General features: G+C 37.9%; 1 protein-coding gene across 1 annotated transcript; it reads left to right on the top strand.

Moving 5' to 3' along the window:
* Window positions 1–340: 340 nt before the first annotated feature.
* LOC145997649 (protein PBDC1) lies at window positions 341–24,796 on the top strand. Its single transcript, XM_083134629.1, has 5 exons — window positions 341–594; window positions 15,745–15,810; window positions 16,518–16,577; window positions 18,870–19,010; window positions 22,818–24,796. The coding sequence occupies exons 1-5, from the start codon at window positions 568–570 to the stop codon at window positions 23,034–23,036; spliced, it is 513 nt and encodes a 170-aa protein (XP_082990755.1). The 5' UTR covers window positions 341–567; the 3' UTR covers window positions 23,037–24,796.
* The last annotated feature ends 425 nt before the right edge of the window (window positions 24,797–25,221 follow it).

The raw sequence follows: 25,221 nt of genomic DNA, 5'->3' as shown, positions 1-25,221 counted from the left end.
TGACTACAAATTTGACCACAAGCCTGACGCGGCTACATATTAGACTACATATCGGACTACTAATAGTTCGTGAATCGCGCCGCTGGGGCGTGGTGCTAATCTCATCAACCCAAGTTCGGCCGTGATGAAGAAAGTGTAGGGGGCATAACTCCACACCCCCTACCATATATGCCTTCAAGGCGCGGTGCAAAGCACAGAGGAGGTAAAGTAAAGTAAAGTGCATAGAATATGTGCACTGTATATTTCACGTTCTAAAACATCGCATCGACTGTGGATAATTTGCTGTGACACTTTGACAGTGAGGTAGATATTAAAAATTGTCCCAGACCGCGTTAGATTCAATGTAAAAGAAATATTTGTATTTCCCCCATTTACTACGAATTAGATCTCACTCACTCGTAGTGAAGTGGGCAAATAAATTCTTTTTTACATGTTTCATACAAAGTTCTAACTGAAGAACTTGCGCAGCTATAAAAGTGGTATTTGTTGTGCGATGTAGGAATTATCGTATGACCCGAGCACGTGAAATGACAAACATTGAAAAACTGTGAGTTTCGTCGTCTAGTTATGGCTTTAAATATATCTTCAGATATGGTAAGAAACTTGTTTCAAACGTGAACGAAAAAGTTATCCTCCTTATTACCGAATAGTCATAGATATTATTTGTTAATTTTATATACATTGTAGTGGAACTGTTTACTCACCTACCTGTTGTATGGCATACAACGTTCATTCAGTGTTCGATTAATAATAATAGTTGCTTTAGTTTATGGCATCACACAATGTACTACCCCCCGTATTCATTGTTGCACTTAAAGTAATGGTACCAGTTAGATAAGCCGGAGACACATTTAACTCGTTTATTTTCAAATAAAATTCATTTCTACTTACCTCATATGCATAGCGGAACATTTTTCAACTTTGGATCACTTTTTTTCAATGAAAAAAGCGTTATTTTTAATATTATAATTATTTATTGGTCGTTGCTAATTCGGCGGGCAAATCTTGACTCACGTTGTCTATCGTCAGCTGATATGCAGTATTGTCAGCTGCTGTGCAGTGTTTCTAAACTTATGAGCCGATAAATGCCTCGCAAACTATTCACAAAAGGATTTTAAGCGAAAATTGATCCACAAACCATTCATGGAAGGTTAGGTTAAGTTAGGTTAGGCAAACCTAGAAAATTGAATTGGAAAAAAAAACTGCTCACACGTCATGTTGTAAAACTACCGCGTGGTTCTTACACTAACACTTATTAACCGAAAAATGATTATTAATCCACAAACCATTCACGGAAAGTTAGGTTCGGCAAACAGAAAATTAAATTGGAAAAAAAAATCCCGCTCACATGTCATCTTGTAAAACAACCGTGGGGTTGCTGCACTGACAGGAGGTTACGTAATCAAACGCACGGAACATTTTATTCATGTAGTCGACGGTAATGGTGGCATGAGCTATCGGGCAACGGAGATGCATGAATGACGAAAAATACCTTCCTTACAGGCCAAATAAATTGCACGATTCGAAAAACAATTTCCGCAGCTTCAGAATGTCCACAAGAACTCAATTCCGTAAGTACTTTCTCGTCGTTTCTCCTGTAAATTTCAAGAAATGTGTCTCCGGCTTATCTAATCGTTACCAAAGTAAGTTACAAACTATATTACTCGGTGCTCCATTCCCGCCTGGGTAACAGTTTGTTATATCGGAGACACATTTCTTCATTTTTACAGAAGAAACTACTTATAGAAATGAGTTTTAAGCTTTCCAACGTTCGTCAAGGTATTTTCTTTCATCGTAGAATATATTTGACCCGTAAATCATGTATTTTTCAAGAGAAATATCTCGCCGACGCACAATTGCCATTGCTTTCGCTACGTGAACGGCATGCTGCATGCGTTTGATGACGTAAGCCCCTGTCATTGTTTCCAACCCCTTATTTTTTCACTATGCTTGCCTAACCTAACCTTATCGGAAATGGTTCGTGGGGCAATCCCTCAGCTACCGTGCAGAATGGTTCGTGGGGCTATCCGTCAGCTACCCGTGCATAATCTGAAATTTTCACACGTGATGAACACGATAGTAGGTATTTTTCAAGTGAAGAAGGTTGGAAACACTGCATATCCACAACTTGAGTCAAAATGTGCCAGCCATATTGTGTGTTACAGAAGCGAAGAAATGAATCAGAGAAATCACTCTTTATGTGAAAAATTGGGTAAATATGCGATATTGCCCGAACGGATTTCTTCAAATTTACAGGAGGAACTACTTACTGAAATCAGTTTCTATAGCATTGTTGGAATTTTTTTTCGTGGAAACTGAAAACTTCACCATAGAATGCTGCAGAACAAGAAATAATCACTTTTTATGTAAGGAACTTGCATTTTCTGACATTATGCCGTTGTTTCCATTATGTACCTGCAGATGGCATGAGCGTCGAAAGTTACGCGGTTTCGCCACTGTTTCCAAACGTGCCTTTTTCTTACAAGATTTTTTCTTCTTTTTTTTTAACTGCTTACCTAACCTAACCTTTGCTGGAAATGGTCCATGGGGCTATTGTGAATGTTTTTTGGGGCTATCCATCAATGGTACATGGGGCTGTCGTCAATAGTTTTTGGGGCTATCCTTCAATGGTTTGTGGGGCTATGGTGAATGTTTTTTTGGGGCTATCCATCAGTGGTTTGTGGTGACATAATGAACACGAAAGTAGGTATTTTTCGGTTAAGAAGATTGAAACACTGCATATCCACTCCAAATCGACAAAACACAAATACAACGTGCGATGATCCATGAGGAGTGCACACCATATTGTCTGTTACCCAAGCGGAAAAAGGAAAACAAATAATAACTCGTAATATGAAAAGTTCGGGCGATATCGCATAATTACCAAAAATTGTGTTTGTTTTCGTGTAAAAAGTATAATGGCACCTTGAACTATGTTCCGCAATACACAATTTTTAAGTACGAACCTTGTGAAACATAAAATATGCAATTTTAATGTGTCTCCGATATAACGAACTGTTACCCCAGTACTGTTACAGAGTCATCTAATGTTTAGAATCGTATACTATATAATTTACAGTTGCTAGACCTAGAACACATCTATGTAACTACAGAAAAGTCACTGAACACATCTTTTCATATCGCACTATCTCAGTTGTAGCAATGAATTCGTAAATACAAGTGTGGCAAATGCTGTTGAAGCTTGTAGGACAATCAGACCAATCAGAATTATCTTCAGAGAAAATGAACAAATTCAGTGTTGCCAAATCCGAATAACATATGACCTAAAATCATCCAAAATATTACTCAAGTAGATTCCTTGCTTATTTGAGCAAATTTGCAGAACCCCCTGCCCTTCCCCCAACTTTTGAACATTTGGGCAGAGAAAACATTACTCCTAATGAGAACTGGGTTGGCCTCTTTAACTGTAGAAACATAAAATTATCTATTATCTATTGATGCAGTTATAAGTGTTTGCAGTCTCCATAACAGAGGAATGCATACTAAATTCTGACGACATGGTATTTGTTTCTTTCTTTTCTTCAAAGTGAACTTTTATAAATACGGAGAAACTAGTACTCACTTTTATCCGCGAAGCTGTTTTTTCTTCTTTTTCGATTAATTTCAGTGGCCACTGCCACCATCCTCGTTGGAACTTGCTGTGCTGAAAAAAAAAAATTCTGTAGCTGCTATTTTGCACTTTCCACTGGATGAACTTGGGAAAGACATCGCACCTTTTGCACGCTTTGAAGAAAATTACGTCCAATCGACGCACAAGTAACTTACATTCGTTCCGTTCGTATTCCCGTAATTCCTTCACACGCGAAGGTTCTGTATTCATGATTGGGAAAAGAGAGACGCGGTAGTATATAAATACGGCGAAACTAGTACTCACTTTTATCCACGAAGCTGTTTTTTCTTCTTTTTCGATTAATTTCAGTGGCCACTGCCACCATCCTCGTTGGAACTTGCTGTGCTGAAAAAAAAAAATTCTGTAGCTGCTATTTTGCACTTTCCACTGGATGAACTTGGGAAAGACATCGCACCTTTTGCACGCTTTCAAGAAAATTACGTCCAATCGACGCACAAGTAACTTACATTCGTTCCGTTCGTATTCCCGTAATTCCTTCACACGCGAAGGTTCTGTATTCATGATTGGGAAAAGAGAGACGCGGTAGTATATAAATACGGCGAAACTAGTACTCACTTTTATCCACGAAGCTGTTTTTTCTTCTTTTTCGATTAATTTCAGTGGCCACTGCCACCATCCAACAGCACAGCAAGTTCCAACGAGGATGGTGGCAGTGGCCACTGAAATTAATCGAAAAAGAAGAAAAAACAGCTTCGCGGATAAAAGTGAGTACTAGTTTCTCCGTATTTATATACTACCGCGTCTCTCTTTTCCCAATCATGAATGAACTTTTATGTTGGCGTATGAATACTTTTGTCCAGCCAAAGAAGCGGGTATTGAGAATGTATTGTATTTTATTTTTCTACAAGCAGCATCTGATATTGTTGTCAATATATTGTTTGGTGCATACATGGTAAGGCATTGACAGTTTTGACTTCCTTATTGTTTTCCTAGCTGCTGCAATTCGTCCTTTCTTCCTTTCAGTTCTACGGTATGATTACTTTTGTCCATCACTGTATATAATTAGTCACATTTTACTTTATATTTACAGCATTTACGCATTTTTAAAATTTTAAATCAGGGAATGCTGGGTGTATGGGCATACTAGGATGCTACGCTACTGCCAACAATATGACATCGCGATATTCCACACCATACACCGATTTTCGGAGAGTGCAAGGGTAGTTCATGCAACTGATGTGGGTTTTCTGTCGCCCAATGCCTGGAATTTGGCTGTTGACATACCCATCCAAATGAAACCAGGCTTCATCGCTAAAAAAAAAACTTTATTCAGTACATTGACACCATTTTGTCGAACGAATGATTGAAACCAATGACAGTAATGCAACCGTGCTGGGACATCCACTGCTTTCAATTCATGAACAACACGAACTCAATACGGGTAAAATTTCAATTTCTGTATAGCCTTGTGAGCAGTTGACTTGCGTAAGTCCAATTCTGAGGCAAGCTTCCGTACAGACTTTTGTGGCAACGTCACCATTCTTTGTTCAACACGCTGCAGAACATCAGCTCCTAACACAGAAGGGTGCCCTGAACGTTGCCTGTCATGTACTGACCCAGTTTGGCGAAACCTTTGCACAAGACGAAAAATTGACGACTTATCTGGAGAGGGAGTAGTCGGAAACTTGCCACTAAATGCTTCTCTTACGCCAGAATATGACTATGTTCGTATATATTCTTCAACAATAAACACACTTTCCTGTGTAGAATATGGCATTTTGAAAACACACACACGACGTCAGCATAAGTAGACACAATCTGGAATGCTGTTCGCCGCAAACAGCAACCACCTAAGGCACAGAAAACATAAAAATTGATACACGGTTTTCTGTACCCACATTTCAGGGTTGCAAGGTGTATGTAATTTATTGCATATGTTCGAGAATAACCAACTATCTCCTTTGTCGTTAAAAGTGCCTTAGTATGATAGCCTGAGGTGAAACACGTCTGTTAGTGACACGTGACAGCAACAGTGTTGCCAGTGTCCCTCGTAATATTGTGAAAACATCGATTTTTGGAACAGCCCATTTATTCCCTTGTGCAATGTTCTTGAAACTTCGTCAAAGTTATTTTTCTGTTAAATTCAATAGATGACCATCCAAATTGTTTGTTGGTATTGTGAAATGTTGCAAAAATTTACCTCAATGAGTTCTGTGCATCAATACACACGATTTGCATTGTGCTGCGATGCCAAGGGTCCTGGGTTCGAATCTCGTTCGGGCTTGGTTGTTTGTGAATGTCCATTCATCAATTTCATCACTCATCCCCATCTTCGCAAATTAGCCAAGAGGCACAAAACGCGAAGTAAAATAAACTAAATCAATCAAAAATCAATACGCACGATTTGCAAAAATAAAATTTTCCGCCTTTGGCAACACTTTGCGTATTTGTTATTAAAACATGCATGTTCTTACATATGTTTGTCTCTCTAAATTTTCCCAATATACAAGGCATTCTCTTGGCAGAAAGAGTTTCTTCTCATTCTTCTTCTTCTCTTCCATTCCCTTATGCCGTTAAGCGTCGGGTACCTCGTTCTGTCCATCTCATCCACTCCGTCCGGTCTCGACTCATTCTTCTCATTTCGTTCTTAGTTTTTCCATATTTTAATCCTATCTTTTCTATTCTATCTTCCCATGTATTTCTTGGCCTGCGTCTTTCTACTCTACCCTCATCTCCATCACTTGCTTAGCTTTCCTATCTTCATTCATTCTACAGAGGCGTATATGTGACCAAACGCGATTCCTTCCCCCTGCACTCAGAATTAACTCACCCAACCTTTGTCAGGCATGTTTGTCAGTGTAGTGTGTGAGCTGTAAAAGAGTGGTAGTGTTTTCTCACTGGGCCGAAAATCTCGCCCAAACTGAGACAGTTTTGGGAGGAGTACGTTGTATAACCTTTCCAAGTGTTTGCATTTTCTGGCTGGGCCGAAAATGCTGCAAAAACTGAGTTGCTTTTGGGAAGGTTATGTTGTAGCCCTTTATGATGCAAAGTTCAGTGTGTCAATGATCAGGAAGTAGTGTAAGATCAAGGATTGTGACGTTCGTTTGACTTTATTCAAGAATGTGATCGGCAAGTATAAGGATTGCATGCCCCCAGCGTCCGGTTCTCCAACAAAGGGGACGAAAACACGGTTGTCCACACAAGCCTCCATGTGCAAGGTGCGGTTAACAGTTTCCAAAGACATAGTTAGATGATTCGCCATCTGTCTTTGGATCGATTCTCTTGCATGGCCATTATGCGAAGTTTCGCCTGCATACTGGTGGTGGCCTTTTAGGGCAGAATGCTGCCTGCTCCTCCTCCATATCTTCCTCCACCACTTTTCTGAGACGTCTTTCTAGTATCCTTGTGTATAATTTATAGGCGACTGATGAGAGGCATATTGCTCTGTAACAGTTGGGCTGAAAAGTTCGTAGGCTGACTCGTAGATGGCGTTACTAGAATTAAATCCATGTGATTTTTACTTAGTACTAACCTTCAAAAGATACGTGTATAAATTTCACAGCTGCCGGATAATTAGTTCGTGAGATATAGCATTGTGAGTGAAGCAGCTTTTGTTATTGTGAAAAAATGGATAAAAAATAATTTCGTGTGTTAATAAAGCATTGCTTTTTGGCGAAAAAAAATACTGTTGAAGCCAAGGCTTGGCTTGATAGATATTATTCGGACTCTACACCAGGAAAATCAACCGTTGAGAAGTGGTTTGCTAAATTTAAATGAGGCGAAATGAGCATCGAAGACGATGCACTCAGTGGACGCCCCAAAGAGGCTGTTACCGACGAAAACATCAAAAAAGTCCAGAAAATAATTTTAAATGATCGTAAAGTGAAGTTGATCGAGATAGCTGAGACTTTAAAAATATCAAAGGAACGTGTTGGACATATTGTGCATGAATATTTGAACATGTGAAAGCTGTGTGCAAAATGGGTGCCGCACGTGCTCACAATCGATCAAAAGCAACAACGTTTTGATGATTCGGAGCAATGTTTAGCGATATTCAACCGTAATAAAATTGCTTCCCCATCCACCATATTCTCCAGATCTGGCCCCCAGTGACTTTTTCCTGTTTGCAGACCTTAAAAGAATGCTCGCTGGAAAGAAATTTAGCACTGATGAAGAGGTAATCGCCGAAACTGAGGCCTATTTTGAGGCTAAAGAGAAATCGTACTATAAAAAAGGCATCGAAAAATTGTATGACCGTTATAATCGTTGTATCGCCCTCGAAGGCAACTATATTGAATAATAAAATCGAATTTTGTCAAAAAATATTTTTTACTATGTTAGCCTACGAACTTTTCAGCCCAAGTGTTAGTTATTACAGTCATAGCTACTGCCCTTCTTATGTAGTGGGATAATGATATTTTTTCTCCATTCATTTGGTATTTTGTTTTCCTTCCATATTCTTTGAAACATCTTGGTTAAATTCTTAACTACTTCCACACCTTCATATTTTATTAATTCTAGATTTATTCCATCTGATCCTGCTGCTTTTCCTGTCTTCATCAGTTCTATTGCTATTTGTAATTCATCTTCCTTTATTTCCCCTTCTATATCTGAGTCTTGTACCTCCATGTATGGTCCATATATCACCCCTACCTCCTCTGGGTTATTATTTTCTTTCTGGAATTTTTCACCATAGTGTTTCCGCCATACCTCCAACACATCCTTTTTTTTCTGTGATCAATTTATCTCCATCTTTAATGGTTCTTATTGTTTTTCCATATTTTCCTCTCAAGTTCTTTACAACTTTCCAAAATTGCCTTGTATTCTTTTCTCTAGCTTTATCTTCAACCATATTTCCAAATTTTCCCCAGGATGTTATTTTAGCTTCTTTCACTATTTCCTTGACTTCATTTCTTTTTTCAATGTATTTCCTTCTATCTTCTTCTGTCTGAGACATAATATATTTTTTCCATGCTTCCTTTTTGTTTTTTACTTTTTGTTTCACTTCTTCATTCCACCAAGATGTTTTCTTTTTTCTTGTATCTACTATTTTCTTTCCACATACTTCTTCTGCAGATTTTATGTGTGCCTTTTTAATTCTCTTCCATATTTCTTCTATCTCTAGTTGTTCTACATCTGGTCCTTCTGTCAGTCTGGCTGTTACCTGTTCTTTATACTCTTCCTTCTTCTCTTTTTTCTGTAACTCATTTATCTTAATTGTTTGGTATTTTTTCATTCTGGGCTTTGGTGGTCTCGTGAAGCATGTGCCCACTATTAGTAATCTATGGTCTCTACCCAGTTCAACACCTCTTATAACTTTAACATCCATTATGTTTCTCCTAATACTACTGATATATATTATGTAGTCTATTATGCTTTTAGCATTTCTTCCTTCAACCTGGAAGGTTATTTTATGTGCCTCCTTATGTGGGAAGAAGGAGTTTCCAAGAAGCAACTGATTTTTTACACAAAACTCCAGTAATCTCTTGCCATTCTCATTCAATGTCTTTTCTCCCCCGTAGCTTCCCATACTACCATGGGCTACCTTCTTATCTTTACCTGTTCTTGCATTTAAGTCTCCCACTATCATTACATACCGTCCCTCCATTACTTCTTTATCTACTGTCCTCTGGAGTTGTACATAAAATTCTTCCTTATCAAGCACAGAGACATCTTCTGTTGGTGCATATACTTGGATATATGATATTTTATATTCTATATCAAATTTAACTACAATTATGCTTCAGTTAGCTGGTTCCCAGCCACTGATCTTTGTTTCATATTGCTGACTTGTTACAATTCCTACCCCTTCTTTTGCTCTTCTTCCCTGTCCAACACCTGAATATCTCAAGGTATATCCCTCCTCAAGCCTTTGTATGCCATTTCCTTTCTTTCTTACTTCGCTAATTCCCATTACGTCTATCTTACATATCTTCTCATTCCGTTTCGCTATTCCATTATACGGTCGTAAACACCGGTTGCGTGACTTTTCGGACACTGTACCGGTTGCGTGACTTTTCGGACACTGTATTTTCAAATGTCCCTCTACAATTTCTAGGTTACATTGAACATTTCCCCCTTCATCGTGACATGTTTGTCACTTGCACCTGTTGCTTGATTTTATAGATCATAACATATAGGCTGCTTCTTCGGCTCCTCCATTTTGTGCTTGACCTTGAAGACTCCTGTTCAATTTGTGTAATCTCTCTCTATAATTCCTTCATGTTCACTTTAAAGAAGACTAGCTATTGTCTGCTACTAGAAACTGGACATGGGTGTAGCTCATACTCCCCCCTTCAGCATAATTACTGCATTACTCTTTGTAATAGGAAAAAAGTTCAAACTGACTGATTTATTGAAACTGCATGTGTGTTTCTTAAGTGTTTTGCAATAGTTTTCAATTCATAGAGAACATCCATGAACATTCAGTTCTTGGAATAACCTCAAGTTACCAAGTCAGCAAGTTGACATGCCTTTAAGGGTAATTCCATGTCAAATCAACCAAGAAAAAATAAATTTTGGAATATGACGTCATGGATTTGACTATTAGGTATACACGTTTCTTATCATCTGAAATGTAGAATTTTTTTCTTTATTTATTTTTCATGTTGCCGGTTTTTGAGTTATTGAATTTTCAAAATTGACAAAATTGCCCAAAAACCTCTCACCTCTGAAACTTTAAATACAACTTGCAAGATACCTGTTTCAACTATAGGACTGGGCATGGTCTCATTTTAAAGCTTATGAAGAGGGCTTTTATTTGATATACAACATGCTTGGTTTTTCGCAGAAAACAAATTTTGAAAGTTTTTCAAAATTTTATTTTACAATTTCCAAAAAACGAAATTTTAAAAAATTTTACAGATATTTGTACACATCTACTGCAAGTTCAGTCAAAATTTCAAGGTGGTATGTCTCTGGTATCATATGAAAAGTGACCTTTCAAGACCACATTATAAATACAAAAGCATACATACCAAGAAACTGCTTACTGATACAGAAAGTCTTTCTGCGATAACATGTATGATGCTTGTGTCATCTCCTCTTGCTTCAGCTGTACAGGGTCCACTTTGCAAAGGACTGCATGTCTTGGGATTTTAAAAACATCTGGTCACCTTGGATAACTAAATGACTGTGCTGGATCACAAGGATGCAAAAAATTGACCTGCCCTTCATGTGCTACATCATCTTTCGAAAGTACACATCCCACCCACCAATTGGCATCATGTGCACATGCTACAAAACCTGTCATGTGTTCAAAGGGTACATTTTCAACATCTGCATTAGTGATGTGACGAAGCTGAAAATTTATCGATGCCGATGTACTCACCGATAATTTTTGGAACCGATACCGATGCCGATATTTAACCGATTCCAATACATAAGACTATTAAACAGAATTTTCAGCATGACAAAAATAAATTTGCTATGTACATTTGTATTGCATATCATATGTATATACATGTACATTATCAAGAGATACGAATGTACATTTGCATCTACAAAAGGTAGTAATGTGAACCTTTAAGAAGAACATGGATTCTCAAGAGATTTTTCATTAGTACACAAGCAGTTCTTTGAAATGCAAAATTAATTTCTGTTCTCAATGTTGGAAATTTACTGCTACCAGATTCAACTTCTGAAACACGAGTTTTGGAAACACTTCAGGAAGTTACCTACTTCTTCTCTTATCATAAATCTGTTCCAATACAACAGCAGATCCTGGTTCAGCAATGTATTGTTTTATTTCTGATTTTGAGTTAGGTTGATCCTCTGAATGAGAGTTTGCAATAATTTTATTACAAAAACTCAACAATAATGATGAATCATAACCTAATTTTCAATAAATCTTACAAAACTAAAATATAAAACTTATTAGAAAGTAAAACTCTAGTATAATCTCTACCGGTTTAAATATCGGATTTTTGCCGATGCCGATATGTCAATTTCTGCCGATTTTTATACATCTGTAATCGGCTTCGGCACATCCCTAATCTGCATTAACTTTAACACAATGTACCAACGTTTCTTCAGATGCAGAAATCACTTTAGTATCTACTTTTTCTGTGCTTACTGGTATGAATGCATGAAACCTCTTGAGTCCCTGTTACAGCTTCACCAAACCGTGTCCATAAAAGTCTCTCGTCTTCCAAGTATTCGTCATTCGTCACATTAAAGAAAGTTATTGATTTGAAAGAGGATTCTGGAGTCTAGCTTTGGCTGCCAGCCTCTTTACTGTCCCTCCAACGTCATCACAAACTCCCTTACCATCTGCTGTTGCATAAAAATGCCACTCAGCTGCAATGCCATCGAAATCTCTATAATGGTTGCACAAATTTGCAAAGTTTTTGCGGTTCTTATATTGCACTACTGAACCATCAGAGAAATAATATACTTTCTGTGAGTTTGGCAGACAATCAATTTTCAAGAAATCTGAAAGCTTTCTTTGGAAAACATGGACAAGAACTGTGTTGTGAATCAAGCAGTCCGAAGTGAAGACATACTCTATGTGATCAGAAGTATCCGGACACCCACCTGAAAATAAAGTACAAGTTTGGGCAACCCTTCATTGGGAACACTGGCAGTCAATACAGTGTTGGCCCACCCTTAGCCTTGATGACATCGTTCACTCTCTCAGGCATACTTTCAATCAGGTGCCGGAACGTTTCCTGAGGAATGTGAGCCCATTCCTCGCAGAGCGCCAAAATGAGAAGAGGTATTGATGTGGATCGGTGTGGTCTAGCATGAAGTCGGCATTCCAAAACATCCCAGAGATGTTCTATGGGATTCAAATCAGGACTCTGCGCAGGCCAGTCCATTAGTGGGACGTTGTTGTCGTCAAACCACTCCCCCACAAGCCCTGCAGTATGGACGGGTGCTCGGTCGTGTTGAAAGACACAATGGTCATCCCCAAATTGGTCTTCGACGGTAGGCAGCATGAAAGCTGTTAAAATGTCAACGTAAGCTTGTGCCGTGACATTGCCATGTAAAGCAACAAGGGGGCCAAGCCCCCTCCAGGAGAAACATGACCACACTGTAACCCCGCCATCTCCGAATTTCACTGTCGGCACTATACAGACTGGTAGATGCCGTTCACCAGGCATTCGCCACATCCACACCTACCATCGGATCGCCACATTGTGTACTGTGATTCATCACTCCACACAACGGTTTTCCACTGTTCTATGGTCCAGTTTCGACGCTCCTTGCACCACACGAGACGGCGTTTGGCATTTGTCTGTGTGATATTTGACTTATGGGCAGCTGCTCGGCCATGGAAACCAATTTGCCGCACCTTGCGCCAAACAGTAATGGTGCTTGGAGTAGATCCTGATGCAGTTCACAATTCATGTGTGATGGTGGCGATGGATGATTGACGATAATGCTGTACGACCCTCTTCAACACTCGATGGTCTCTGGAGGTCAACATGAGAGGTTGGCCTGCACGCTTTTGGGTTGTACACATCCCTTCACTATAACATTGGAAACAGTGGACAGAGGGATGTTTAGGAGGGTAGAAATCTCACACACAGACTTCCTACACAAGTGGCACCCAACCAACTGACCACGTTGAAAGTCTGTGAGTTCCTCAGACCATCCAATACTGCTGTCTCAAACTGTCTGCAGACTACTGAGTTCGCTGACTATGTGTTCCACATGGTAGATGGCAGTACTGTGTCGCCCTCTATGATAAACACACGTTTCGTGGTGTGTCCGGATACTTTTGATCACATAGAGTAACTCTTATGTTTTAGAATATCTTCATTGTCCTTAAAATATACTACAAATAGATGAACTGTTACCATTGAGTTGTTCCAGTGGAACCCTTGTACTTTATCCTGCAAAATAAATGAGTAATTAATTCTCAGCAAAATAAAGTCACCACAGCTTCATCATGCACTAGAGAACTTTTCTTTTCAGAAAAATATACTGATTGCTGTTTGGCTATAAAATCGTGTCTCTTGAGGTTGATCAACTGATTTGGAAAATATTGAACAAATTCCTCTGTGGATTTAGTAATTGTCTCAAAAGAGCAGCGATCCACTGCTTGTAGGTTATATTTTCAAGCATCTCTTCCTCAAGGCTTGTTAGCAAGGCTTCCTTGAAATCAATTGTGCTGGGACAGGAATCACACTCATCTAGAAAACACTTCTGTTGTGGTACCCTACACATTATTTTTGAAAGACAATCTTGGTATGTTTTTAATGGATTTTCATGTCCTGGGATAGTTATTTTATTTAAGTGAGCTCCAGCTATCATTAGTTTAACATTTTGATGAGTGGTACAAACACATACAGTGTGGGTACCACTGGCTCCTGCTATTATGCAACTCTTTGGTCTTAATTCTACAAATTTTGAAAACCCAATCTTAAGTAGTGAGTATTTAGATTTAAAAAGTCTGAATATTTCTCTCAGATTTCCCAGGATCAATCTGTTTTGAATGTTTACGATCTGTGTCCCTCACGGAAACATAGTCTTTCTTGCCAGGCATTTGCGTGCTAACTTCATCACTGCAGTCAAAATCTTTAACTAATGAGGCTGTTTCTTCTGGTAAAGTTTTTCCAGGTCTGGGGTCAGGTGAGGACAAAATTCCCTTCTCTTCAACGAGTTTTTTTTTTTTTTTTTGCTTTCCTTGCTATGTAATTACTAACACCAAACTCCTTTTCAATTTTTCCACATGACCAACTTTGGGACAAAATAGACAAAATCATGAAGCCTTTCACTTTTATTTGCAGTTTTTAAATATCTCTTTAAGTTGCTCAAAGATTTCTGATTCTGAATTGCTAGTGGCATACTTCTTCATGTTTATCACCTTCTACGTTAAAAAGGGATTGGGTATAAGTATTTCTTATTTTCTCTGCAATATCATTTTCGAACTCTTCAGTTGCTTCTTACTCACTGGAGACTCACCAAGAGAGATCAAAGAGGCATTCAAGTAGCTGAACCCTGTGTCAACATCCATATATTCTGAATCTTGGTTACTGCAACTAGGACCAGCATTATCATCTGGCCCTAAAGGATTTTCTTTTTCTGGAACAATAGCCTGCTTTTCCTTCCCCAACTGCAGTCTACAGGAAGTGTAAATTTTCATGTTTTCTTCAATTCCGTTATTTAAAGAAATCATCCAAGCTGCCACATTCCTCAGATCTTTACTAATCAAAGGATTACAACAATAAATGGACCACTTCTTGCCATCCATATCAAGATTTTTTTAAAAAATGAAGATACTAATAAAGCAAGTTTCAAACAAGTCACAGCACAGAAGTTAACTGAGATGTACACACACTGACAGCTACACCACAACTGATCCAGTTGGACAAAGAAGCATAGGAGAGCAGGAATATACAAGCCACTGTAGGAAATGGGTGACTCACACTTGAGCTTTAATTATCTCTCACTCATGATACCAAAGAGATACCACCTTGAAATTTTGACTGAACCTTCAGTAGATGTGTACCAATATGCGTAAAATTTTTGAAAATTTCGTTTTTTGTAAGTTGTAAAATAAAATTTTGAAAAAACTCAAAATTTGTTTTTCGCAAAAAAAACCAAGCATGTTGTATATCAAATGAAAGCCCTCTTTATAAGCTTTAAAATGAGACCATGCCCAGCCCTGTAGTTGAAACACGTCTCTTGCAAATTGTATTTAAAGTTTCAGCAGTGAGAGGTTTTTGTGCAATTTTGTCAAATTTCAATAACTCAAAAACCGGTAACATGAAAAATAATAAAAAAATATATATTTTTTCCATATTCCAGATGATAAAAAACTTGTATACCAAAATTTAGCCAAATCCATGACATCAAAGGTTTATGCACTGGTTTTTTGACATGGAATTACCCTTAACCTCGGGTGTAAAACATGGTAAGGGACAGTTTGGTAATTGAGTTACAAAGTTTAAAGTACCATCCTTCAATTTTCGAGTGAAACTGCCATGTTATACAATTTACATTGGACTCAGTGAAGCCTTGTGAAACTGGTAAACACAACACAAAAACAATTTATCGACAGTATAGCTTCTAATAACCTTTTTTCTTAATGAACCCAGTAAAGACCAAAATGTCACTTACCATGTTTTACACCCGAGCCCTTCAATTAGCATCTTGTATCTTTAAGGTCTGTGTTGATTCTTTTTGCTCCGTTTTCAATATAGGATGCTTCAGGATTACAAGCTGGAGCCAGTATCCTGTCACGGCCAGCAGAAGAATTTGCCAATGATGTGAGTATACTTTTATCTTTTTAATGCAAATAACATGACCTGTTTTTGTATGCTAATCTGTACTTTATACATGCACCTATTCTTCATCATATGAATTCAGTACATGTCTAAAATCACATATTGAAGAACCATAAAGAATACTTTATGTATGCACTTTTGTGCAGGATGATTTTTCTGTCACATGTGCGAGTGTGTTAGGTAAATTTTTTAAAGCTGAAAAAATAATATCATTCCCTTTCAAAAAGTCTTACATGCGTAGGTTAGACTGTCTTGACATTTTTGCCATTCCTTCTTATATTTACATGTAGATAATGTTTTTTTTTAAAATCCAAAACACTTGAAGCAGCTAAAATTTAAGAGCACGACAGCTGTCACAACCTAATTTTTGGTGCAATTACTCCTTACTGTGCTTTATGATTAACGGAATCACAACTTTATATTAATTCATATTCATAAAATGAAATAAATACAGTGACCCAAATATTTGTACTCAAGTTGTTCATGACTGGCTTTGGTAATATTATTATCATTCCTAATTTGAATTGCAATATTTTTGTGTTATTTGAAACCTAGGAATGGCTGCTTTTTCATTGGACTGTGGATAACAACATTGTTTGAAGTTATTGCCCGTTAAATGTTCTTATAGTGTGTGTAGTTGTAAGCTTTGCATTAAGTTTCATTGTAATGTGTTTTCTTTGTATTTGCAGCCAACCATTGAGGCAATGTGGGCAATGAAGGCATATGAACATGCTGAGATATATTTCAATGTATGTATTCATATAGTGATATTAAAATTATTTAAGTACATAGTCTTTGCAATTGTGAAAGATTCTTACTCCCATCCACAACCAAATAGTTAGATGAATTGAGTGGCTTGGGAAAAACTTGATAACCCACAAAAGTATGACAGAAAATCTCAGGTGAAGGTTTGTCATGCTCAATGTGACACATCCAGTGTTTAAGGGTTAAACAGTGAAGCCTTTGGTGATCAGGGAATCATGTCAAGCAGTATCCCCATATGCTCATTGTCTGTTAATAGCTTCTTCTTTCAGAACAATGTTTTTGTTAACAAAGAACAGATCCAGTTTGCCTAAATTTGTAAACTAGAAACTACACTGTTTACTTTGTGAGTGAATTTGGCTTCAAAACACCCAAAGACACATTGCACACTGGGTTACCTGGACAGATGATCATTGCATTACATGCAGCAATAAAATGAACTTGTTTTGCATATATTATGAATTGTGAGAGATTATTATTTTTTTTTCCAGTATTGATATGAAACTGATACTGACAACTAAGAGTGTGTGGGATCCCGAAGAGTTGGTATAAAGATCGGGAATATATTCCCATCCCAATTTCCAGTGGGAATGATTTCCGACTTTTGGGGATCCTGAATAGTCGGGGAAATTCGAAATGATCATGTTTGTAGGTTTTTCAGATTTTCATGGTGTTGGGAAATTTTGAATATTTTTCATCATCTTGAAAATTTACATATTTAGTTGGGTAATGGGAAATTTATCCCATCCAAAACATTGGGATTTTAAAAATTTCCCATACCAACCAGATAACTGATATTCTACTGACCTGATATAGCATTACAAAATGTTCTCTGAACCTAAATGGTTCAGTCACTTCTTAATTAATGTGTGTAACCCAGTAACTGCAATAGTTTTTGCCTTAGAAAAATATATTTTCCCACATTTTACATTCAATTTTGATGGTCCCAACTAGTGTTGGGCAATATATCGTCCATATTCAATATTGAAAAATATCATCCAGGCAATATCAACTAGATGATATATCGCCATGATATTTTGGTGATATGTATTGTGTTGACGATATATCATCACAATATGGAAAAGACATTATATATCGTATTGAATCGTCTGTGACGATATTTCCTTGGTGGTATATCACAAGATCAAATTTGCGATATCGTCCATACCTAGTCCCAATATAGCAAAATGTTATAAAATTAACCCAGGATTTGCATTTTTCCACATTTTAACGTAAATCGTAAAATCGAGGTTACACTGTATTTACTCATTTACTCTATAGAACTACAGTATTTAAATTGTACTTTTATATTCATTAATTTGGGGGAAAAAAAATGGGTTGTTACACACTATTTATGGAAATATCAAGTCAGTAAAAATATCAGGAGTGGGACTGATATTCCTATATCAGGCAATACTCGTCTGTCTCATCCCTATGCACCGGGTGTTTCATAAATAATTGAGGGGCTACACAAATTTATTGCAAGTAAACTATTGAACTTACATTAATGAAACCAATCCAGAACGATCGAGGAATGCAAACAGTTCGTGCATGTATGTTTTGTTAAGCTGGGAGTTCATATCCCTGTCCCTAGGCGACACTCAAATTACCCACATCATTCAAATCGCTCACAGTGTTTTGTGCAATGTTTTGGTCCCCACGATCATCGGACCTTACACCATGTGACTTCTTTTTGTAGGGTTTCATGAAAGGCAGGGTATTCCTCTCACCGATGCTGTGTGATATCGCAGCCCTAAGGGAGCGTTTCATCACAACGATAGACACTATTGACAGGCCCAATTCATCTAAATTTTTAATTCCTGTTGGTACGGCAATAATTATTGTGGCTGCAGTAAAATATGCTCATGTATCTACGTTTATCTCCACAGTAAATATATGATCTGCTCATACAATAAATTCTAGGAATCCAATTGCTATTATTGCATAAATATTCCTAGAACTTCAAATGTTCCTTTTTTACTGTTGATGCAAATGTGGTAAGAAGTAGACTACGATTCAACCTGTGCCGTATCACCCATGGTGCACACATTGAACATTTGTAGGTGTAAAAAAAAATGTTTGAGTTCCTCGTTTGTTCTGGACTGGTTTAATTTACATAAGTAAATTATTTGTAACCCCTCAATTATTTATGAAACACACGGTGTATATTTGTGGGGGAATTTGATATACCTATTTCTATGCATGATACAAAGAAGATGAAACATTTTGAAGAGAACAAATAGTTATTTTGCATTTATATGTTCATGTATATTTTGCAGATTCTATGTTCAGTTGATGCCAAATTTCTGAAGCTAACTCCTCATGACAATGCCATCTACGATACTTTCAGAGAAGAGTTCCCAGACTTCAAGGTGGACAAAGTCAGTGAAGAGGCCTTGAAGAGCACGGAAGCAAAAGAGGTAATACTTGGCAGAAATAGATTCATTTTGAAAAGAGGAGGGTGATGTAAAATATTTTGAGTTTTTCTTATATGGTGTTTCATATGATGCCCCTCAGGTGTTCATTTCATGAAATATTTATGCAATGGATTCTTTTTAATTTGAACTCCCAAGGTGACATGAAAAAAATTTGAATTATCCAAAATTCGAATTAACAATAACATCCATTATGAATGAAAATCCATAAAGCAAATTACTGTACTACAGTATGAACAAAAATAATGAACATGTAGTGGACCTTATCTTAAAAAGTGTCGCATTTTGTGCATGTTTCTATAGTGCAAGCCACAATATTAATTAATCTACCAGTAAATGGAAACACGTTTCAGTAAGTATTCTGTATTAACACACAAAATCACATACACTTGTAACAACATTAGCTACCTGTTCTCACTTTCAGAAGTTAGCAACTCTTGTTTGATTCTGTTTGTTTATTTTTACATGGTTAACAAAATCTTCAATTTAAGGCGAAGAGTGACAATTTTGCACCAGTTGTACATTTATTTCAATATCGTCCAAGTGGGCAAAGAAAAATGCCAGTGTTGAAGAGAGTATGAATTTCTCCACATGTTGCAGGTGAAATCATTTTTTTAAAGTTGATTATTAAGCTAGATACAATATTTGAAAAATATGATGAATAAGAATTTTCAGAAACCCATGTATTCCTTATGGGGAATCATCTTCAGCTGGAAGTTATGGCTAATCAAATGGAAGTATCTACTTTTCCGCCTATCAATTACTACTCTAGTCTGTCCTTTTTCCGTTGATATCTTTTTCTATGCCATCGGAAGTTTGATATTCCCAAAGAGAACAAGTCAAATAATACTTCCATAAGCTCAATGCATTTCTCCTTGCCTCCTACGGCCATCCTGGCAGTGTTTCCAAACCTGATGCACATAAAAGAGCTAAATTTCACCGTTAAAGTTCCTCCTAGGGTAATTTTAGGTGTCAAATGAGTGGGGGTGAGGGGCATTGTTATTACCATTAGCTTTAAAGTGATGGCAATTTATTCTTAGTTTTCTACCGTCTAGATCCGACTGCATCACCCACCTCAATAATCCACCGCTGCTCGTATGAAATAAAAAATAAAGGATTCCTGGATAACAATATTACGTCCTCTTCACGTCAGCCAAGGTGCTATAAAAAAAGTAGCTGGGGAGGTAAGAGGGGGTGGGGCGATGAAGCAAATATAACAATATCACGTGCAAAATGTATACTTACGGCAAAAGTTGGTCTATCTAAGCCACAGCCAGTGATGGCACCATAGTGGGGCAGGGAGGCATGCGCCCCAGTTCACAGCCAAACGAGTGCACGAAAGAGCCAGACCTGGCTCAAAAAGAGCTAAGTTGGCAACAGTGCTCTAGCTGCTTCAGAGAGGATGGCCAAGTGGAAATTCTTCCCTCATGCCCTTAATTTATTGCATGAACAAGTCATCACAAACATTTGCTTTAGGTTGAATATGCCACGCTTGATGTTGCAAACAATGTACACTGAGTAATCATAACTGAGGACATATAAGAAGACTACCACAAATCATTGGCTAGGGGTGAGGGGGTGGGGGTTCAAAGACAAACAACTGGACACAAATGGGGTGGGGAATCCTACATTATTGAGGAGAGGATGGAGGCTGTATACTAGCAAACGTGTCTCTGGATACCTGCCTTTCAATTATCCAAATCAAAAGTTCAAAATTCGAATTATACGAGGGAGAGTCAAATGAAAACTAATTTGTTTTTCTTTCTTATCTAGTAGATTTCTGTATGTAGGGCTACACAAGTTTGCAGCTTTTTAGCACAGACCTATTGCTGATCTACATATATATTTTCAACCTTGAGTTAATGCCTGTATACCTTAAGAAGAATAAGTCTTTGGGGTCCACGTGCAGTCACTTCATGAGCCACTGCAAAGGCCTTTCCACCCATCTCCCTGCGACCTGAGGCTATTGTCGAACTTTCTCCTCCATTAGTAAACTTGTTGGTGTGGTAAGCATGCAGAGAGATTGAAGTAACATTTGCGAGAAATTTATGTAAGTTTTAGGCTGACAGAGAGCAAGAAACCACTCCTCTTCACTGGTGCAAGTGTATAGGAGGCACCATTTTTAAAATTACAAAAATGGCATTTTGAAACTCACTTGATTAGTGTTGCCTTGAGATCGATTTATAAAAAACAGTTGATACCTCATTTAAATTTATGCTGTATGCAGTCTGCCATATAATTTTTGTCCAACTTTTAAGGTATTTATTTGACTCTCCTTCGCGATATGAATTTTTAACATTGGTTTCAAGAGGAATGTCCTATTACCTTATAATTCGAAATATCCAAGTTCAGATTAAAAAAAAGAGTCCACTGTAATTAATCTGATGGTAATGAAATTGTCACAGAACTCAAGCATGTCAAAAAAAAGGGCCGATATTTTTTAAACAAGAAGAAAATGAAAGGATAAGACATTTATTGTGATTGATAAACAAGTACATACCTTGGCTATTTTTTGACGTAGTCACGATTAACCTCCAGACATTTCTGATAGCGTGGCATAAGCTTGTATACCTTCTGCGTAAAAATCTGCTGCCTTAGAGTGCAGCCAGTCCAGAACTGATGTCTTGAGGACGTCATGCACCAATTTGGAAGAGAAGTGGAGAAAGGAGAAAGTTGATGTCTTTGAAACGTTTTGATGCAAACCACTTTTTCAGGTGAAGAAAAAGAAAGAAATCGCTGGGGGCAAGGTCAGGGCTGTAAGGGGAATGAATGAATAGTTCCCATCAAAATCTTTGAATTGTCTCAACAGCACAAGCAGCTGTGTGTGGGCGGGCGTTGTCATGGATCAGAAAAATTCCAGAGTGTAGCATTCCTCTCCGCCGATTTTGGATGGCACGTCGCAGATTATTCAGTGTTTTGCAATACACCTCTGCTGTAATTGTTCGTCCTGGTTCCAAGAATTCCACAAACATCACACCCTATTGGTCCAAAACATGGTTGCTATGATTTTGTGAACTGATGGTGTTTGTTTGAATTTCTTCACTTTAGGAGAACCAGAGTGCCGCCATTGCATTGACTGCTGCTTCGACTCCCCAGTGGTGTACGATATCCACGTTTCATCCCCCGTCACTATGTGTGAAAAGAGGTCGTCCCCATCCTCCCTCCAGCGGGCCAAAAAATCACATGCAGCTGTCCTTCTTTGCTCTTTGTGAGCATTTGGTACCTACCTACCTCGCACTCAGTTTGCGATACCCCAGGTTGTCAGTCACAATTCGATGCACTGTTTTTGCAGACACTTCTGGAAACTCTTTGGCGAGTTCAGATATTGTGAACTGGCGATTGGAACGCACTTTCTCGTTAACCCGTTCCACCAGATCATCCGTCTGAACACTAGGCCTTCTGCTATGCTCATTGTCATGTGGACATTTGAACGCCCTTCCCAAAACTCTCTGCACCATTGCCTGACCTTCCCTTCTTCACTCATCACTGTCGGTCCATAAATGGCACACAATTCCCAATGGATGTCAGCTGCATTCTGTCCTTTGGCGTTCAGAAATCGTATGACAGATCTCACTTCATATTTGGCGGGATTTTGTATTATGGCAGCCATTTCACCTTACTGCTACTCGCACGTACGCAACCCCACTGATTATTCTATCTCTGTTGCAAGCACAGAATACTAGGGCATGCTCAACTTCATTAGTGTTGCCAACCCCGCGTAAAAATTATCGACCAGTTTTTTTGATATGCTCCTCATAGTAGTGCCAGTTATAAATTCATATATATTTATAGAAATGGCGTCCATTTTGTGAGAAGTTCAAGGATGTTGTGGAGGATTACAGCTTTGGAACTCTTCTGCGGATTGATTGCTGTGGTGAATACTCAGAGGAAAACAGCATTCTTGTAACCAGGATACAGTTCTATGCAATAGAATTGGCCAGGAACAGAGAAGGCTTGAACGATGTGGTCAGGACAAATTTCAAACCCAAAAAGTTGCAGTCAAGACAATGACCGGACATGCAAAAAGATTGTGCATAATTCAGTTATTTTTTTGTGAGGATTTTGTGTAAGGCCAATTAGTTATGGTTTGCCGGAAACATTCTACAGTTGGCCAATTGTGAAACTATGCCAAGGATTGTTTTATCAACATGCATTTTTAAATGGGCCTTGTGATAAACAGTGTGGCTAGGTATTGGGTTTTTTATCAACAGGAGAAACCTGAAACTTTACATCATGAATTCCTCTGTCATGAGAATTTGTCTATAAAGAAAAAAAAGTGATAAAATGTACCAGGTGATCCATTTGAGATGTCAGAAAAGTAAACCTATATACACAAGAGGTTAATGTACTTATCTGTGAGCAGTTTGTTGTAATATAAGCACAAAGGATGTAAGTTTTGAGTGATTGGAGGTTTACTGACCAGCTGCGTGGCGGCAGTAGCATGCATGTAATACTCGAAAATTTCGCATACAATACGACATACTGTGTGCTCTGTTGTGACGTGATCACCACCTTTGTTACCATGCACATTAGCGCCGTCGTGTGGCTGAAGTCTGTAAACCTCCACTCACTCGAAACTTTCATCCTTTCTGCTTATATTACAACAAGCTGCTTGGAGATAGTACATTAACCTCTTGTGTATAAAGGTTTACTTTTCCGACATCTCAAACAGATCACCTGGTATATCTGCTATTTTATGTTTTGTAAGCTGTTCAGGTTTCAAGGACTTTAAATAAAGCACAAATTCTTCACTGCGGATAATTTTCATCATACTGAAAAGTGATACTTCATGTGAAAAAAGTAACAGATTCACCAATGTGGCATGTAGTGCAGGCATGTCAAAAGTCAATTCCCGCATAACGATAACGTTAAAACTCTCCGGGTCGCACATCTTGAACACCAACCCCTTGAAGTCTAAAATTAAGAGATTCCCCCCCCCCCCCTTCCTAGAGACTTACAAAGTTAACAAAAAATATTCAATGAGAACATGTGTGTAACAGCTAACAACACAAAAAAGCTTCCCCTCTCCCTCTCGTCAAGAGAGATGGCTGTTACATTATTACCTCCTCAGTGGCGTAGTGAAAAGAAGTCACCTTGTAATCAAGGGTTTCGGGTTGAATACCCGGTGGAGGCACATAATCGTTCGGATCCCACTTTAAACTGTAGGTCTAGTCCCGATTAGCCTATCTGTGCATAAAGTAGAGTTGAAAACATCAATAGTCAATAGAAATAAATCATACTCCAAGATATAAATTAACAATAAACAAGCAAAGAATACAGTTTGACAGCTTCAAATTACAAAGCACACGAGAGATAGTCTGCATCTGGTAATTGTGTGACTTAAAACCAGTGCTTTTTTTCTGGCGAAAAGCAAAAAGGTACACCATACCAGCACCTTTTTACAGGTGAGAATAAAACTATCATTTATGAACATAACAAATATTTTGAGTAGTTCAAATGATGAACGCAATAACAATCATGAACGAAGTTGAAGGGTACCGGTACCTTTTTACCCAGATAAAAAGCACTGCTTAAAATCAGTGCTATTTGAAGGATTACCAGTTGTGGGGATTCAAGTGATTACCTGCGCAGTATCGGTTGGTTCTTGGTTAGTTACTGCCAACAATTAACAACTGGAGGGGATGCAAAAACCCTAATCCTCCTTCAAATACCACTGTTCTTAGAACTGAATGATTATGGAAAATGTATAATGGAAAAATAATCTAATTATAATAATCTTTATGTATTTTATTGAAATAAAATTAAACTGAAATATCTTTTCGTAGTCAGTGATATTATTTTACATGTTTGTTTTGATTATAAATTGGTTGCAGTTGTGCAAACCTTTGTGGCAAGAAAGTGTTTAGTTTAGTTTCCCAGAGATTTGACACCTTTTTTTAGAAACCAGTTTCTCGATGTCCACATTATGATCTTGTGAACAGGAGACTCTTAATGCAGACAACAGATGTTTGTCAGTCATTCTTGACCGTTGGGCTGTTTTGTTAATCTTCATGATGGAGAACAATTGTTCAGCAAGGTAAGTGCTACCAAACATTGCTAAAATTCCAGCAGCAAAATGACTCAATCGAGGATACTGCTGTGGGGATATGAGAAAAATTTGTGAACACCCACCTTGTGATATTTCTCTTTTAATACTGAGTCACATTGTAATTCAATGAGTCCCATTTGAAGGTTG

This window comes from Lepisma saccharinum, chromosome 1, assembly GCF_977018435.1.
Source record: "Lepisma saccharinum chromosome 1, izLepSacc3.1, whole genome shotgun sequence".
Taxonomy (NCBI): domain Eukaryota; kingdom Metazoa; phylum Arthropoda; class Insecta; order Zygentoma; family Lepismatidae; genus Lepisma; species Lepisma saccharinum.
The sequence above is the reverse complement of the archived record's forward strand: the minus strand, read 5'-3'. Positions and strand labels throughout refer to the sequence as shown.

Bases quoted from the DNA above. Each gene is read 5' to 3' on its own strand.
- LOC145997649 (XM_083134629.1), top strand. From the start codon at position 568: ATGGCTTTAAATATATCTTCAGATATG. The intron at 16,578-18,869 runs GTATGTATTCAT...TATATTTTGCAG, and splicing joins ATGCTGAGATATATTTCAAT to ATTCTATGTTCAGTTGATGC. The intron at 19,011-22,817 runs GTAATACTTGGC...ATATATTTATAG, and splicing joins AGAGCACGGAAGCAAAAGAG to AAATGGCGTCCATTTTGTGA.